The 18,548-nt window shown below is 39.6% G+C and overlaps 1 protein-coding gene across 2 annotated transcripts in view; it reads left to right on the top strand.

Annotated features, from left to right (window-relative positions):
- Positions 1–18,548, top strand: part of svilb (supervillin b) — an 80,927-nt gene that overhangs the window by 13,204 nt on the left and 49,175 nt on the right. Inside the window, exons 1-2 of one of the 2 annotated variants that reach the window (XM_051699088.1) lie at positions 12,911–12,983; positions 17,800–17,863. In XM_051699088.1, coding sequence (XP_051555048.1) covers positions 12,926–12,983; positions 17,800–17,863 — 122 coding nt within the window. In that variant the 5' untranslated portion in view covers positions 12,911–12,925. Of the gene's footprint in view, positions 1–12,910; positions 12,984–17,799; positions 17,864–18,548 lie in introns of those variants that run through there. The other variant, XM_051699089.1, reaches the window with a different exon arrangement.

Raw genomic sequence — 18,548 nt, 5'->3', positions numbered from 1 at the left:
TAATATAATTTATGACAGTCCGGTGTGAGATATAAGAGTATGGGTAATAAAGTGCAGTGCTGATGTATTTTGATCGTGGGAAATCAAGAGTTCAGAAGTCTGATTGCTTGGGGGAAGAAGCTATCATGGAGTCGGCTGGTGCGGGTCCTGATGCTGCGATACCACCTACCTGATGGTAGCAGTGAGAACAGCCCATGGCTCGGGTGGCTGGAGTCTCTGATGATCCTCCGAGCTTTTTTCACACACCGCCTTGTATATATTTCCTGGAGGGAGGGAAGCTCACCTCCGATGATGTGTCTGGCAGTTCGCACCACCCTTTGCAGTGCTTTGCGGTTGTGGGCGGTGCTATTGCCGTACCAGGCGGAGATGCAGCCAGTCAGGATGCTCTCCACAGTGCAGGTGTAGAACCGTGTGAGGATGTGGCGGTTCATTCCAAACTTCCTCAGCCGTCTCAGGAAGAAGAGGCGCTGGTAGAAGAGGTATGTTTATGTGACCTAATATAACCTGACTGAGACGCAGTCTTAGAATAGACTGGAGGCATAACTCCTTTCCTTACTAGAAGCTTCAAGTATAGATATTTTTGTTTGTGCCTTTTTGTGGTGGCTCTGGTTATGTGGTTTATTTTTCTCAAGTTTACATTCGAAAGAACAATGCATTCAGGGCATGTAAAATATACACATCCCCTGGTTACATGGGGAAACTGTATGTTGTTAGTCTCTATATGGCACAGTGATGTTCATCAAGTGGTCCTTGATGGACATCCTTGTAGGTTCTCAAATAACATTCATATAAATGAACCATACAAATTTTAGGGATAAAGGGAAATGGTTAGGCTCAAGGCTTGAATTATACATTTGAACAACCTTAAGTTTGCCTCTGCCTCTGATTTTAAATGTGTTAATAGATATGGAAAAGTTTGGGTACATGTCCTAGTGTAACAACATGAACTCATGCAGATTTGTTTATTTGTATCCTAGAATGAGAGAAAGCAGATGATGGAAATGTAGTGGTGTGACTTCCAGGTGTGAAATAAATATGATAGATGAGTGAAAAAGGGAGTGAGGAGTGTGGTAATATAGAGAGCACATGCAGAGCAGAACCAGATAAACAGAATATAGCCACACCCCTTTGCCGTTCTCTCAGCCAATCAGCATACACATTGCCTTATTAAGGGCAGCAGTGGTTGAGTGGGCCAGTAAGATGAGGATGCACATTTGCACGTGCCTGTGGCGCTATTACAACCCTCTACTATGGCTTGGGTTTTCTTAAACATGCTTATTTTTCAGAAACGGTTCTCCTCAGGCCTCTAAAATTCTTTGATTTTGCTTAAAGTTTGAATTCTTTCAATGGTTTTACTTTGTTTTACTTCATTAATTATATTTGTATTGGTAGTACCTCTTTTCCCAACAGATATTTTTCTGAATTACATGCCATCTGTGTGCATGACATTCTCATATGAAAGGGATAATATACATTTTAACTGGTCATTATTGCAAAATAAATCCTGACAGCACAATCAAGATCTTGTATCACCCTGGATCTTGTTTATTGTACTGTAATTCGAGGCGGAATGTACTGCACATATCCCACTTGTTACACAACTTACCAAATAAATGAAGTGTGCATCAAATATTGATTTGAAATTATTTTCTTTTGTGAAAACAGAGACTATAAAGTGATACAAGGGACATGAATCTATTGGCAAATCAGAAGTAATTCCATAAAGCATTGTAATAAGTGCTTTTTTCTTGCATCTTTTTCTGGTAACCAACTTGTATTCATTATTTTATCATTTGTTTTATTATTTTTCTTCCCTGAAAAAGACAGCTGTTGCACAAACCAGTGGTTTTGTTCATTCATATGTCCACTTTGAATTGTGTCACCACATGGCTGCAGTTCTGATTTTCATTGCATCTATTTACAGACTAACAGCTTTCAACTAACAACTTTATTAACAGACTGACAAGACATTTTGAATAATATTTTATTGAGGTGTCTGTAACAATTCTCTCATTTTGTATCTGTCACAGGGCCCTTGGCTGTCAATGCGCCCTCTAGTGCACACCTTATGACATGCACAACTTGTTGTGATACTTTCACATCAAGACTTACGGTGAATGTCAGGGTAAGGCTTTAAGGCTAGTGTTAGGGGCTTTTCCCATTCTTATCAACCTATCATTTCCCTCTAATTTTAGGGTTGTGGTTGGGGTTAGGGATAGGATCGCAGACAGCAGTTAAAAAACAATGCTAAATGCAAGTAATAAAATGCAGCAAACTGTCCATCGTGTTACTGTATTGTTTAGTCATTCTTAGCCCAATTAAATTGTTAGGGATATGAATAGGGTCGTGGAGAGCAGGGAAAAAAACAATGCTGACTGCAAATAATATAATGCAACGACCAGTATCATGATGCATACTTGGTGTAGCAAAATATATATGCTTATCAACTTTTTTTAAAAGGACAGAGAAAAACGCTTTCCATCATTTGTTGTTTACATCAAAGGCTGTGAATCCAATCAAATTTAAAGTCTTGGTACCTGGACAAGTTGGGTGACATGCCTTCATCCCTGAAATCTATGAACAGTCTTTGCAAGGTAAAAGAAAATATGACCAAGACAATATTAAACAGGGTTCAGGTACATACCACTCCAGTTGTTCAGTGCCTTTACAAAATGTTCCCATTTTTTCTAATTTCCTATTAACATTTCAAAATTCCTATTCTTTCTATGTCATGTTAATAATTTTGCTTATTGTTGGGCCTGGTAATATATAGTCACCAACCACTTTATAAGGTGCACCTGTACACCTTATTCATGAAATGATCTAATCAGCCAATTGTGTGGCAGCATTGCAATGCATAAAATCATGCAGATATGGGTCAGGAGCTTCAGATAATGTTCACCTCAACCATCAGAATGGGGAAAATTGTGATCTCAGTGATTTCAACCGTGGCATGATTTTTGGTGCTAGATGGGCTGGTTTGAGTATCACTGTAACTGCTGATCTCCTGGGATTTTCACGCACAACAGTCTCCAGAGTTTACTCAGAATGATGCCAAAAACTAAAAACATCATCCAGTGAGCGGCAGTTCTGCAGACGGAAATGCCTTGTTGATGAGAGAGTTAAGCGGAGAATGGCCAGATTGGTTCGAGCTGACAGAAAGGCTACATTGACTCAGATAACCACTCTGTACAATTGTAGTGAGCAGAATAGCATCCCAGAATGCACAACACATCAAACCTTGAGGCGGATGGGCTGCAAAAGTAGACCACATTGGGTTCCACTTCTGTCAGCCAAGAACAGAAAACTGAGGCTGCAGTGGGCCCTACCATTTGTGTACCTCAGAAGAAATCGAGATTAATCAGACCAGGCTATATTTTTCCAGTCTTTAACTGTCCAGTTTTGGTGAGCCTGTGCCCACTGCAGCCTCAGATTTCTGTTCATTGCTGACAGAAATGGAACCCAACATGTTCTTCTGCTGTTGCAACCCATCCGTCCCAAGGTTTGACATGTTGTGCATTCTGAGATGCTTTTCTGCTCCGTACAATTGTAGTGAGGATTATCTGAGTTTCCATAGCTTTTCTGTCAGGTTGAACCAGTCTGGCCATTCTCCGGTGGCCTCTCTCGTCAACAAGGCGTTTCCATCCGCAGAACTGCCGCTCAGTGGATGTTTTTTTGTTTTTAGCACCATTCAGAGTTAACTTTAGAGACTGTTGTATGTGAAAATCCCAGGAGATCAGCATTTACAGAAATACTAAAATCATGCCACGGTCAATCACTGAGATCAAATTTTTTCCCCATTCTGATGGTTGATGTGAACATTAACTGAGGCTCCTTACCTGTATCTGCTTGATTTTATGCACTGCTGCAACACGATTGGCTGATTAGATAATCACATGAATAAGTAGGTGTACAGATGATCCTAATAAAGTGGTCAGTGAGTTTCCACTTAATTTTAAGGAGAATTTTGTTCACTTTTGTATGCTAAACAGTTTAAATACTGTACTATGTTGGCTCGCCACTTGATGTCATGTGTAAAATCTGGATTCTGAAGCAAAACAAGCTGAGATCTACAGATCTTGCAACATGATCAAATGGGAAATCAACAGTATCCTAGGATCAACCACATTGTGCCGACTCTCTGAGAAGCACAATCTCAAATCTGACATTTTTGCATCGGCTCCAGCATGTTTACTTTCCCTTGTGGTGCGACCGGAAGCGCGTTGCGTCAGCAGCGTAGGAGACCCGGGTTGGGATCTTGCGTTGAAACCAGGAAGTAATCACCTTTGCATTAGGGATGGGAATTTTGGCCATTTTGTCTACTCGAGTACTCTGACTAATTACTCGATTACTCGTCGAGAATTCGAGAGGCAATGACATGTACATAACTGTATATATAATAACATGTCTGACAAACATATTTGGTTGCTGCATTGCGTCTTGTTGTTCCAGTGTGTCCTCTATTCATTGTTATAGGCTGTTATAAAATAATCTGTCTCAAAATTTACAAAAGATCAATATAATGCATCATATTTTGTCATTATGTGAAGATTCGCTGCCCAACTCAATGAAAGAGTGCACAACGCGCGTCAGTCTGTTCTTCCTTCAGGTTACCATAGTAATCTTAGTAAGCGCACTAGTTTTTTTTTTTTTTTAGTGACTGTCTGAACTGTCTATTTTCAAATGGTTGGCTTAACAGGAGACGCCATAACCATTGCGTTTTTAATATACGTGTTGTTGAAGTTCAGTTTTGAAGATGCTGCATTCTGTTCCATTTAGCTGTGCTCTGTCTAGCTGTTTGAAACACTCCTGCTGTATATGCATCGAGTCCACTGCCACATGCCTGGTGTGACTGTATGTGTGTGTCCCCAAGTGTTCACAAATAGAACATTGATAAGAACCAATGTTAGCTTTTTAATCCTTTTAAATGAACAATCATCAAAGATAACCATCAATTATCAAATTCAATAAAATCTTAACTATTATCAAAAGATAGTTATTTATTATTAAAATCAATAGAACATAGATTAGAATGAACACTAGCTTATTGATCCTTCAAATCAAGAATCATCAAAGATAATTATCAATTATCAAAATCAATAGATTATTACGTTTTAAGGATTAATATCACCGGGGCACCACCCTGGAATCGGGGACTAAAAACCAGACAGTATAGCAGTCTTACTATAGGATTGTTCTCTCGATGTCCGGACAACATCGACATTCAAAAGAAAACAAAAGGCTTGAATCAGAGCACTGACATCCCCTGCCAGCCATTGACACAGGTGCATTCAAAGCAATACCAAAACACTTCTCTTTAAAGTATAACAAAGTTTATTGATGCAGTAATATCAATTAATAATCAATACAATGCAGTCAATAAACTTCTGACTTCCAACTACAAACTAAACAATGATATGATTAGATATGGTAACAGATAAGCCTATAATACATGAGAGGAGTGTGTGTGTGTGTGTGTGTGAGAATAGGTGTATGTGTAAGGAGTTGCGCGCACAAAATGGCGGATGTGACTCTCGTGGAGAGTATGTCACGTGAGGTTTCTGGCCAGAGAATATGGCCGTGAATGTGGGCGGAGAGAGACTGGTTAATGGCGTCTGCCCGTTTAGCATGTGTCTCCGCTTGTACGATAATTTAGGGACAAAGCTGAGCTTTATTGCCAAGTTACCTATTCGCCAAATGTGTGTGAGGGTCACGTGTGTGTGCGGTTAGTACGAGAGAGAGAACAGAGTGACTGCACCAAAGCCGGTTTCTGCGATCATGGGAGAGAAGCAACTGTTAGTTTATCACTCAGAGAAGCGGTGAATGGCGTAATCCGTCCACTACGGTCTTTGGTTCTTTAATGGATAAACTCAGTGTGCCGGTCTCACCCGCGATGGCGGATATGCACAAACAATCCAATGTGGTTGAACAACAACACAGCAAATCTCATTCATGGTAACAGTACGTTACAGCGGTCTCGGTGGTCCGTAAACTGTACAAGCAATAACCTTTATACACAAGAATAACACACTATAATAATCTATCTCTGCCCAGACGTAAACCTCTTACTTGAATCACGTGAGGACGAGGGTAGAATGTGTGTTCATCCGTCGTTTGACTCTGACTCGGTTGATGACGGGAGGCCGTTTCCTCGCTCTGTCGGTGGGCGGTACGGCAGCTGATTCTCTGTGGGTCGGAGGAGAAAACAGCGAAGTCGACTCGGTTGAAGAAAGAGAAATCTTCACTTCTACAGGCAAAAGAATTGAAGACGCGGATTGTTCGGCGGTCTCCTTCAGATCCGTTAGCATGCTCGGTGGAACACGGAGAAATCTTAACTCATCCAGCGAGATGGAGATCGTATGGCTAAAGTTTCAGATACGTACGTTACCTCCTTGGGCAACGAGACTACACCTGGGAGCAGCAGAGTTGCATCTAGACACGGCACATACTGTCGCTGGGAGCAACGCCCAGAAAGATCTCCGAGGTTTTTATCCTCCTGATGACAACATAGTTGAGGGACGCGTTCTGTCATGCGCCTCATTCAATAGGAGTTGAGAGTTCGATCCTTCAGAATTTCACACACAGGTGTAAAGTAAGCAATGCTTCATGGGATCTGTAGTCTGTTTTGGACTGATTTTGGCATGGTTGTTATCAGGCTGTATGTAGGCCTCAGTCAGGCTTTATGACTTTTATGTAGGCCTGCCTTTGTCTCATATCTGAGTACATGAGGCCCAACATTGTATATATGTTTGGTTGCTATGAGACGTCTCTGACAATCAATGTACTCAAAATCACAGCGTGATCAATCTCAAAATTAAAAATAAGCTCCCTCTGACACGTTTGTGTTTAGTTGTCAGGTAATTGAATTTTGAATTAAGTGAAAAGTCACATCATGCTTGATCACCATCGATCATCGTTTTCATGATCTATCATTGCTGCCACGTTTGAGTACTCGTGCCCATCCCTAGTTTGCATAAAAAATGACTATTGCGATTCAGAGGTTGCATTCCAGGAGTTTGGGTTGGGGGGAACATTTTATGAAATAAGTATTCCTATTCTCTGTATTACATCCTGTACTGCTGCTGAAAACAACTCGCTTCACAACTCTTTTGGTGGCCCTCTGTGGACATTACACCCAGAATATGAAGCTCACACGTGCCCATACACCCAACAACGCTTACCATTTGGCCACTGGGGGCAGAGTTTCAAATTTCAGTATGCACTAACCGATTTAGGCTAAAAAAAAAAAAAGTCAACCTAATGTTTCCAATGTAATACAGCAATCCCTGGTGTGCATACTTACCGACTAAAAGATGTTAAAGGCAAGTCAGTCCTAATTAAAGACTTTCATCTTTGCATCACCAAGTATTTGTGACTCCTGGATTGTTGATGTGTGTGTGTGTGTGTGTGTGTGGTTGTGTTCGTGTCATGAGTCCAGGAATCCACTGTGCTCCTGCAATCCACTTTTATCATCCAGGCTAATTTCTGCCTGTAATCAGATTACTGCCTGTGAGCTGCCTTAGCGCCCCTCTCTCTCTCTGTCTCTGTCTGTCTCTCTCTCTCTCTCTCTGTCTCTGTGTCTCTCTCTCTCTCTCCCACCCTCCCTTCTCCTGGTGTGTTTGCTTTAGTTCACCAGTTTTGCCTCTGTGCGTTTACATCACATTGAGTTATTTCGTGGCGGTCCCTCTCTCTCTCTCTCTCTCTCTCTCTTGCTCTTTCTCTTCCTGTCCTGATCACAGGCTCAGACAATCTGTCTTTTTCTTTCCTCTGTTTCCTCCATTTCCTTTTTATTCCAACATGTTTCGTAACCAATGGATAACTAACTATCTCAACCATGTCACGCAGTGTAGTCAAGGTAAGCGTGGAACTCTCTGTGCTGGGTTACTGTTACCGGACAGCTAAATTGATTGATTGAGGGGCAAATTGTTGATTGTATTGATGGGTAAAAATGGTCTCCGGGGAGAATGAGTGATTGATTAGGTAGTTACCGTAACGATACAGACTGGACAGTTATTTGATTTAAGGCTGGATGGCTTTTATTTTTTTTATTTGGTAACTATTTATTTTTTAAATGGTTGCACTGTTGTTAAGTGTGTTAACATGCCTGATTTTATCTTTAAAGATTACTTTTGTAATATAGAAGGGATCTTCTGATTAATTGATCAGATTAAGACTGAATCCTCATGATGCGCTAAAGGTAGTTTAGTAGTGATGGACAGATGCAGTACATGTAATCAGCAGATTTTTGGCCATTTTGAGATGAACAATTAATTGTCCAAAAACCATGTCCACATAGGAAATAAACAGAAGTGTGAAATTTAGAGAGTGTATTTTCCTTTTTCTAATAAATGTGAGTAAACCGTAAATATTGTGTAAAATGCGTCTCATATGCTAGGGCTGGGTGATATGACATTAAATACTGTGTAGCGGTAGAAATGTTAATTGGTAGAGATTTTGGTATTCCATATGGAGATAAACCATTTACTTTATGACATATTTTTGTAGGTAATGGATTGCTTTATATTATTTACACTTGAAACATGAAGTAATATGAAAATACAGAAAGGGACATGTTCCTATCAAGTCCAAATGAAGTAGAAAGTAGTTTACTTGTTTATGGCTGCCAAACAATGTCACAACTTTCTGCGTTAATATAGAATGAGTGGTCTCTAAATTATTTTGTAAAATCCTAATACAGTAATCCAAGCAACTGGAAAAAATCATGGAAAATTCATGAAAATTCATTGGTCAAAATGTGTGTGAACCCTGTTGGTTTGCATCCATAAAGTTCGATGTAAAAAAAGAATATTATATATGAGACAAATATGAGATATGTATCAGCATATTCTCCAATGTTGGAAGTTTCTTCGAAACTGTAGCTTCCCATTCAAGCTGTTTAAAAAAGAAAATATTGTTAAATATTTAACAATTAGATTAGATTATTTAATTAGGGTGACATTAAACAAATGTATACTAAAATATTAGGTAATAAACCTAGAAAACAACTGATTTTATATTTTGAACAGTCGAAATGTAGTCAAAAACAGCAGCAATTAGCTAAATGTTTCTCTTCAAAGAAGGCAAGCTGTGCAGGGCTCAATTGAATCAGTGAATATTGACACATGTAGTGTTTTGCGACGCTGCACTGCTACTCATTGGAAAATGTAGTTTGTTGCTGGAAGCAAAACAAGCTGAGATCTACAGATCTTGCAACATGATCAAATGGGAAATCAACAGTATCCTAGGATCAACCACATTGTGCCGACTCTCTGAGAAGCACAATCTCAAATCTGACATTTTTGCATCGGCTCCAGCATGTTTACTTTCCCTTGTGGTGCGACCGGAAGCGCGTTGCGTCAGCAGCGTAGGAGACCCGGGTTGGGATCTTGCGTTGAAACCAGGAAGTAATCACCTTTGCATTAGGGATGGGAATTTTGGCCATTTTGTCTACTCGAGTACTCTGACTAATTACTCGATTACTCGTCGAGAATTCGAGAGGCAATGACATGTACATAACTGTATATATAATAACATGTCTGACAAACATATTTGGTTGCTGCATTGCGTCTTGTTGTTCCAGTGTGTCCTCTATTCATTGTTATAGGCTGTTATAAAATAATCTGTCTCAAAATTTACAAAAGATCAATATAATGCATCATATTTTGTCATTATGTGAAGATTCGCTGCCCAACTCAATGAAAGAGTGCACAACGCGCGTCAGTCTGTTCTTCCTTCAGGTTACCATAGTAATCTTAGTAAGCGCACTAGTTTTTTTTTTTTTTTAGTGACTGTCTGAACTGTCTATTTTCAAATGGTTGGCTTAACAGGAGACGCCATAACCATTGCGTTTTTAATATACGTGTTGTTGAAGTTCAGTTTTGAAGATGCTGCATTCTGTTCCATTTAGCTGTGCTCTGTCTAGCTGTTTGAAACACTCCTGCTGTATATGCATCGAGTCCACTGCCACATGCCTGGTGTGACTGTATGTGTGTGTCCCCAAGTGTTCACAAATAGAACATTGATAAGAACCAATGTTAGCTTTTTAATCCTTTTAAATGAACAATCATCAAAGATAACCATCAATTATCAAATTCAATAAAATCTTAACTATTATCAAAAGATAGTTATTTATTATTAAAATCAATAGAACATAGATTAGAATGAACACTAGCTTATTGATCCTTCAAATCAAGAATCATCAAAGATAATTATCAATTATCAAAATCAATAGATTATTACGTTTTAAGGATTAATATCACCGGGGCACCACCCTGGAATCGGGGACTAAAAACCAGACAGTATAGCAGTCTTACTATAGGATTGTTCTCTCGATGTCCGGACAACATCGACATTCAAAAGAAAACAAAAGGCTTGAATCAGAGCACTGACATCCCCTGCCAGCCATTGACACAGGTGCATTCAAAGCAATACCAAAACACTTCTCTTTAAAGTATAACAAAGTTTATTGATGCAGTAATATCAATTAATAATCAATACAATGCAGTCAATAAACTTCTGACTTCCAACTACAAACTAAACAATGATATGATTAGATATGGTAACAGATAAGCCTATAATACATGAGAGGAGTGTGTGTGTGTGTGTGTGTGAGAATAGGTGTATGTGTAAGGAGTTGCGCGCACAAAATGGCGGATGTGACTCTCGTGGAGAGTATGTCACGTGAGGTTTCTGGCCAGAGAATATGGCCGTGAATGTGGGCGGAGAGAGACTGGTTAATGGCGTCTGCCCGTTTAGCATGTGTCTCCGCTTGTACGATAATTTAGGGACAAAGCTGAGCTTTATTGCCAAGTTACCTATTCGCCAAATGTGTGTGAGGGTCACGTGTGTGTGCGGTTAGTACGAGAGAGAGAACAGAGTGACTGCACCAAAGCCGGTTTCTGCGATCATGGGAGAGAAGCAACTGTTAGTTTATCACTCAGAGAAGCGGTGAATGGCGTAATCCGTCCACTACGGTCTTTGGTTCTTTAATGGATAAACTCAGTGTGCCGGTCTCACCCGCGATGGCGGATATGCACAAACAATCCAATGTGGTTGAACAACAACACAGCAAATCTCATTCATGGTAACAGTACGTTACAGCGGTCTCGGTGGTCCGTAAACTGTACAAGCAATAACCTTTATACACAAGAATAACACACTATAATAATCTATCTCTGCCCAGACGTAAACCTCTTACTTGAATCACGTGAGGACGAGGGTAGAATGTGTGTTCATCCGTCGTTTGACTCTGACTCGGTTGATGACGGGAGGCCGTTTCCTCGCTCTGTCGGTGGGCGGTACGGCAGCTGATTCTCTGTGGGTCGGAGGAGAAAACAGCGAAGTCGACTCGGTTGAAGAAAGAGAAATCTTCACTTCTACAGGCAAAAGAATTGAAGACGCGGATTGTTCGGCGGTCTCCTTCAGATCCGTTAGCATGCTCGGTGGAACACGGAGAAATCTTAACTCATCCAGCGAGATGGAGATCGTATGGCTAAAGTTTCAGATACGTACGTTACCTCCTTGGGCAACGAGACTACACCTGGGAGCAGCAGAGTTGCATCTAGACACGGCACATACTGTCGCTGGGAGCAACGCCCAGAAAGATCTCCGAGGTTTTTATCCTCCTGATGACAACATAGTTGAGGGACGCGTTCTGTCATGCGCCTCATTCAATAGGAGTTGAGAGTTCGATCCTTCAGAATTTCACACACAGGTGTAAAGTAAGCAATGCTTCATGGGATCTGTAGTCTGTTTTGGACTGATTTTGGCATGGTTGTTATCAGGCTGTATGTAGGCCTCAGTCAGGCTTTATGACTTTTATGTAGGCCTGCCTTTGTCTCATATCTGAGTACATGAGGCCCAACATTGTATATATGTTTGGTTGCTATGAGACGTCTCTGACAATCAATGTACTCAAAATCACAGCGTGATCAATCTCAAAATTAAAAATAAGCTCCCTCTGACACGTTTGTGTTTAGTTGTCAGGTAATTGAATTTTGAATTAAGTGAAAAGTCACATCATGCTTGATCACCATCGATCATCGTTTTCATGATCTATCATTGCTGCCACGTTTGAGTACTCGTGCCCATCCCTAGTTTGCATAAAAAATGACTATTGCGATTCAGAGGTTGCATTCCAGGAGTTTGGGTTGGGGGGAACATTTTATGAAATAAGTATTCCTATTCTCTGTATTACATCCTGTACTGCTGCTGAAAACAACTCGCTTCACAACTCTTTTGGTGGCCCTCTGTGGACATTACACCCAGAATATGAAGCTCACACGTGCCCATACACCCAACAACGCTTACCATTTGGCCACTGGGGGCAGAGTTTCAAATTTCAGTATGCACTAACCGATTTAGGCTAAAAAAAAAAAAAGTCAACCTAATGTTTCCAATGTAATACAGCAATCCCTGGTGTGCATACTTACCGACTAAAAGATGTTAAAGGCAAGTCAGTCCTAATTAAAGACTTTCATCTTTGCATCACCAAGTATTTGTGACTCCTGGATTGTTGATGTGTGTGTGTGTGTGTGTGTGTGGTTGTGTTCGTGTCATGAGTCCAGGAATCCACTGTGCTCCTGCAATCCACTTTTATCATCCAGGCTAATTTCTGCCTGTAATCAGATTACTGCCTGTGAGCTGCCTTAGCGCCCCTCTCTCTCTCTGTCTCTGTCTGTCTCTCTCTCTCTCTCTCTGTCTCTGTGTCTCTCTCTCTCTCTCCCACCCTCCCTTCTCCTGGTGTGTTTGCTTTAGTTCACCAGTTTTGCCTCTGTGCGTTTACATCACATTGAGTTATTTCGTGGCGGTCCCTCTCTCTCTCTCTCTCTCTCTCTCTTGCTCTTTCTCTTCCTGTCCTGATCACAGGCTCAGACAATCTGTCTTTTTCTTTCCTCTGTTTCCTCCATTTCCTTTTTATTCCAACATGTTTCGTAACCAATGGATAACTAACTATCTCAACCATGTCACGCAGTGTAGTCAAGGTAAGCGTGGAACTCTCTGTGCTGGGTTACTGTTACCGGACAGCTAAATTGATTGATTGAGGGGCAAATTGTTGATTGTATTGATGGGTAAAAATGGTCTCCGGGGAGAATGAGTGATTGATTAGGTAGTTACCGTAACGATACAGACTGGACAGTTATTTGATTTAAGGCTGGATGGCTTTTATTTTTTTTATTTGGTAACTATTTATTTTTTAAATGGTTGCACTGTTGTTAAGTGTGTTAACATGCCTGATTTTATCTTTAAAGATTACTTTTGTAATATAGAAGGGATCTTCTGATTAATTGATCAGATTAAGACTGAATCCTCATGATGCGCTAAAGGTAGTTTAGTAGTGATGGACAGATGCAGTACATGTAATCAGCAGATTTTTGGCCATTTTGAGATGAACAATTAATTGTCCAAAAACCATGTCCACATAGGAAATAAACAGAAGTGTGAAATTTAGAGAGTGTATTTTCCTTTTTCTAATAAATGTGAGTAAACCGTAAATATTGTGTAAAATGCGTCTCATATGCTAGGGCTGGGTGATATGACATTAAATACTGTGTAGCGGTAGAAATGTTAATTGGTAGAGATTTTGGTATTCCATATGGAGATAAACCATTTACTTTATGACATATTTTTGTAGGTAATGGATTGCTTTATATTATTTACACTTGAAACATGAAGTAATATGAAAATACAGAAAGGGACATGTTCCTATCAAGTCCAAATGAAGTAGAAAGTAGTTTACTTGTTTATGGCTGCCAAACAATGTCACAACTTTCTGCGTTAATATAGAATGAGTGGTCTCTAAATTATTTTGTAAAATCCTAATACAGTAATCCAAGCAACTGGAAAAAATCATGGAAAATTCATGAAAATTCATTGGTCAAAATGTGTGTGAACCCTGTTGGTTTGCATCCATAAAGTTCGATGTAAAAAAAGAATATTATATATGAGACAAATATGAGATATGTATCAGCATATTCTCCAATGTTGGAAGTTTCTTCGAAACTGTAGCTTCCCATTCAAGCTGTTTAAAAAAGAAAATATTGTTAAATATTTAACAATTAGATTAGATTATTTAATTAGGGTGACATTAAACAAATGTATACTAAAATATTAGGTAATAAACCTAGAAAACAACTGATTTTATATTTTGAACAGTCGAAATGTAGTCAAAAACAGCAGCAATTAGCTAAATGTTTCTCTTCAAAGAAGGCAAGCTGTGCAGGGCTCAATTGAATCAGTGAATATTGACACATGTAGTGTTTTGCGACGCTGCACTGCTACTCATTGGAAAATGTAGTTTGTTGCTGGAAAAGCTACACTATTGTGAACTTTGTCACGCTACTGAAAAATGTAATTAAGTTTGTAACGTTGCTACTTTAGGTACAGTAGTTTCTCCCCAAATTTGCTACCCTCTAGATATCAGTACCGAAATCAGCCATTGAAGAAAAAACATTCTTCTTCCAGGTCTTGTTAAAGTCGAACAGGAAAAAGCAATTTGCGTCTCTGTCTGTCTAAGGTATTTTGAGAGTGTGCTTAATGTTTTGACCTAGCTAAGCCTGATCGCTTGTTTTCAGTTGCCACATTTTGACATTGCTTACTGGCTCAATGTTGCATCTCGATCGTAAATGCGGCTGTCATACTGTATATACCTAAACATATACTTTACTCATCTCCCTCTGTTGCTCATGAAAGAACCCCAGCTCTGCATGTCAAAGCTGTGTTAATATGCTGATGGCAGCAAGTGATAATTACTGTTGTGCTGTCTACACATTAGATTATCTGATCCTTCACACAAAATTTGTTCATGTAGTTAAGTGGTTTACTGGAAGTCTGGCTTTCTCCGCTGTAAACTACATGCATTTAAGAGGGAGGGTGCATCTTTGAGTAGGATCTATTTTTTGCCTTGATCTTCCATCTTGTATTTTTGGAAAACCCTGGCTCTTTTCGTCCTCCTCGCCGCTAATTTGTCACTGTCAGCATCTTGGAGTGATTCTCTGGCAACCCTGTATCGGAAACTCATCCGCCAGACTTCATTTAAGCTAATTAGGATGTCTTCACACCCACCTTTACTTTGTTGTTCTAAGTTTGAGTGATCCCTCCCCGCTCCAGGTTAACCATTTGGGGGGCTAATGTTATCAGACAACCCCATGATGAAGGATGTAAAACAGTAGCTCGAGCTGTATGTGGCAGGGTAAAAACAATTTACGATGGGTTTCAAATAATCAAAACACAGTCAAGTTGGAATGTTCTAGAATTTTTGGCTGAAATAACTAAAACCCTAATCTACACCAGACGAATCTGTTGACGCAATGTTACGTGAAGAGATGCAGTGGCTTGAGGCTGTCTACACAAATCGTTTGCATTGTGAACATTCTAAATTACACGCAGACAGCACGGACCAATCAGCTGTGAGCTGGAGTAGACTTCATCAGTGGTTAAATTGGTAAATAATGTGCATCATACTTTATATTCAATGGAACTCCACTGGTGTTAACATTTACTTATTATAGAATTATTATTGTAATGCTATTGTTGCTAAAACTGTGTACTTGTGATTAGAAATTTTTTTTTTTTTAAATTAGTAGACTAGAGACCAGGAACATCACGAGCTGGCTTTAATGCACAGTCAGAAGTTATTTAAATAGGTAACAAATACAAATTCATGGCAAAAAGACTTGCATGTATGATATTAAGTAAAATAATTATATTTCAGATGGACAGGATAATAAAACAGCTGGAAAAGGTCTGCAGCGCATCAGTAACAGAACGTGGCATCCGTTTACAGATGCTTCCAGTGTAGACAGCGTAAACACTGAAAAATATACTTTTGACTTGACCTGACGCTCACGTCCATTGTAGACAGGGTGTAAGGCCACGTCCACACCAGCAGGTTTCTGTTTTAACTTTAAGCTATTTTTACACATCTTGTGTGCACTGAAAATGAACTTTTTTTGAAAGCTTTTTCCATTACTTTGGAAAACAATGATGTTAGGAAACTGGAAACGGTTTATATACAGAAAAGGATTAGTGTACTTGTATGTTTATGTTTCAAAACATGTGCTATTTTTATGCCTCTCATCCACACTAGAATGTTTTCTTCCACCAAAAATGGAGACTTTCAAAAAAACACTATTACCACATTCTTTGGGAAACAATGGCATCAAGGCACTGAAACCAAAAACACTATTAGGTACACCTGTACACCTACTTATTCATGTGAATATCTAATCAGCCAATTGTGTGGCAGCAGTGTAATGCATAAAATTATACAGATACGGGTCAGGAGCTTCAGTTAATGTTCACATCAACCATCAGAATGGGGATAAAAATGTATCTGTGATTTTGACCGTGGCATGATTGTTGGTGCCAGATGGGCTGGTTTGAGTATTTCTGTAACTGCTGATCTCCTGGGATTTTCACGCACAACAGTCTCTAGAGTTTACTCAGAATGGTGCCAAAAACAAAAAACATCATTGAGCAGCAGTTCTGCAGACGGAAATGCCTTGTTGATGAGAGAGGTCAACAGAGAATGCCTAGACTGGTTCAAGCTGACAGAAAGCCTACGGTAACTCAGATAACTGCTCTGTACAATTGTAGTGAGCAGAATAGCATCTCCAGAATGCACAACATGTCAAACCTTTGGGTGGATGGGCTACAACAGCAGAAGACCACGTTGGGTTCCACTTCTGTCAGCCAAGAACAGAAAACTGAGGCTGTAGTTTCACAGGCTCACCAAAACTGAGCAGAACATTATCTGAAGTTCCTGACCCATATCTGCATGATTTTATGCATTGCACTGCTGCCACACGATTGGCTGATTAGATAATCATATGAATGAATCTCGATTTCTGCTGAGGTACACAGATGGTAGGCCCACTGCAACCTCAGCTTTCTGTTCTTGGCTGACAGAAGTGGAAGCTGACGTGGTCTTCTGCTGCTGTAGCCCATCTGCCTCGAGGCTCGATGTGTTGTGCATTCTGGGATGCTATTCTGCTCACTACAATTGTACAGGGGTTATCTGAGTTACCATAGCCTTTCTGTTAGCTCGAACCAGTCCGACCATTCTCTGTTGACCTCTCTCATCAACAAGGCCTTTCCATCTGCAGAACTGCTGCGCTCTGGATATTTTTTGTTTTTGGCACCTTTCTGAGAAAACTGTAGAGACTGTTGTGCGTGAAAATCCCTGGAGATTAACAGTTACAGAAATATTCAAACCAGCCTGTCTTGCACCATAAATCATGCCATGGTCGAAATCAATGAGATCAAATTTTTTTTCCCAATTCTGATGGTTGAGGTGAACATTACTGAAGCTTCTGACCCATATTTGCATGATTTTATGCATTATACTGCTGCCACACGATTGGCTGAATAGATAATCGCATGAATAAGTAGGTTTACAGGTTCCTAAAAATGCTCAAGTGTAGTTTTCAAGTGAAAACGGATTAGTGTGGATGTGGCCTAAGATTCTGGAGAAATGTGCCATTTAATTTTGCATCTGTGTAATATAAATTTTTATATTTCCTTAAAAAAAAAAAATATTGGGTTGCTTAAATGTCAGTTTATTGAATTCATTTCTCAGTGTGAATAAATCTGGTGTGCTCCATATTTTATTTAGGTCTGAAGAGTCCTTCAGAAAGAATTAAGCAGCGCCCCTTTGTGTAACACCCAGTAATGTCTTGTGAAAATGCTCACCCTTTCAAACCCAGTTAATATTTATCCAAAACATAATATCAGACATTTATGTATGAGTTTTACCAGCAAGTGCACACTGTTAAGTGACTGTCTTGTTTCTTTTTGCAGGATTTGTCGGTGAAGCTTCTGTTAAGATCTGCAGCCCTGTACTGCTTAAGAAAAGAGCAGTAAGGTCAGAATTCATGCATCTCACCAATTTAATGGACATTTTCGCATCTGTATGGTGACCAAGATTTTGCCAATTATAAATGTCAATCAGATTTTAAGGTTATGTTTAGGGTTAAAAGAGTATTCTGGGTTCATTACAAGTTAAGTTCAATCGACAGCATTTGTGGCATAATACTGATTACCACCTAAATGAATTTGGACTTTTCCCTCCTTTTCTTTAAAACAAGCAAAAATCAAGGTGACAGTGTGGCACTTACAATGGAAGTGACCTCGATTTTAGCTTTTTTTTTTTTTTTTTTTATATAAAGAAAAGGAGAGAGTTGAAAATCATTTTTGTGGTAATCAACATTATGCCACAAACGCTGTCGATTGAGCTTAACTACTCAACTTGTACTGAACCCTGGAATATTCCTTTAATGTTAGTGTTAGGGACTTGTATACACATTACTTACCAACTTATCTTTTCCCACTAATTTTAGTGGTAGGTAAAGGAACTAATGTTATTCCAGTAATAATAATAGATGTCTAGGAACACGTCTGTCTTTGCAAAATCACAGTGATCTTAAATCGGATTTCCTTCATGCTCTTTAACATTTAACTCTGAATGGATTAATCCAAAATCTGTTCAGAGATGTCTGCAGGAACTCTGTGACTCTTACCAATCAGGTTATACACAAGACATTATTCAG

This window comes from Myxocyprinus asiaticus, chromosome 5 (assembly GCF_019703515.2).
Source record: "Myxocyprinus asiaticus isolate MX2 ecotype Aquarium Trade chromosome 5, UBuf_Myxa_2, whole genome shotgun sequence".
Classification (NCBI taxonomy): Eukaryota; Metazoa; Chordata; class Actinopteri; order Cypriniformes; family Catostomidae; genus Myxocyprinus; species Myxocyprinus asiaticus.
The sequence above is the reverse complement of the archived record's forward strand: the minus strand, read 5'-3'. Positions and strand labels throughout refer to the sequence as shown.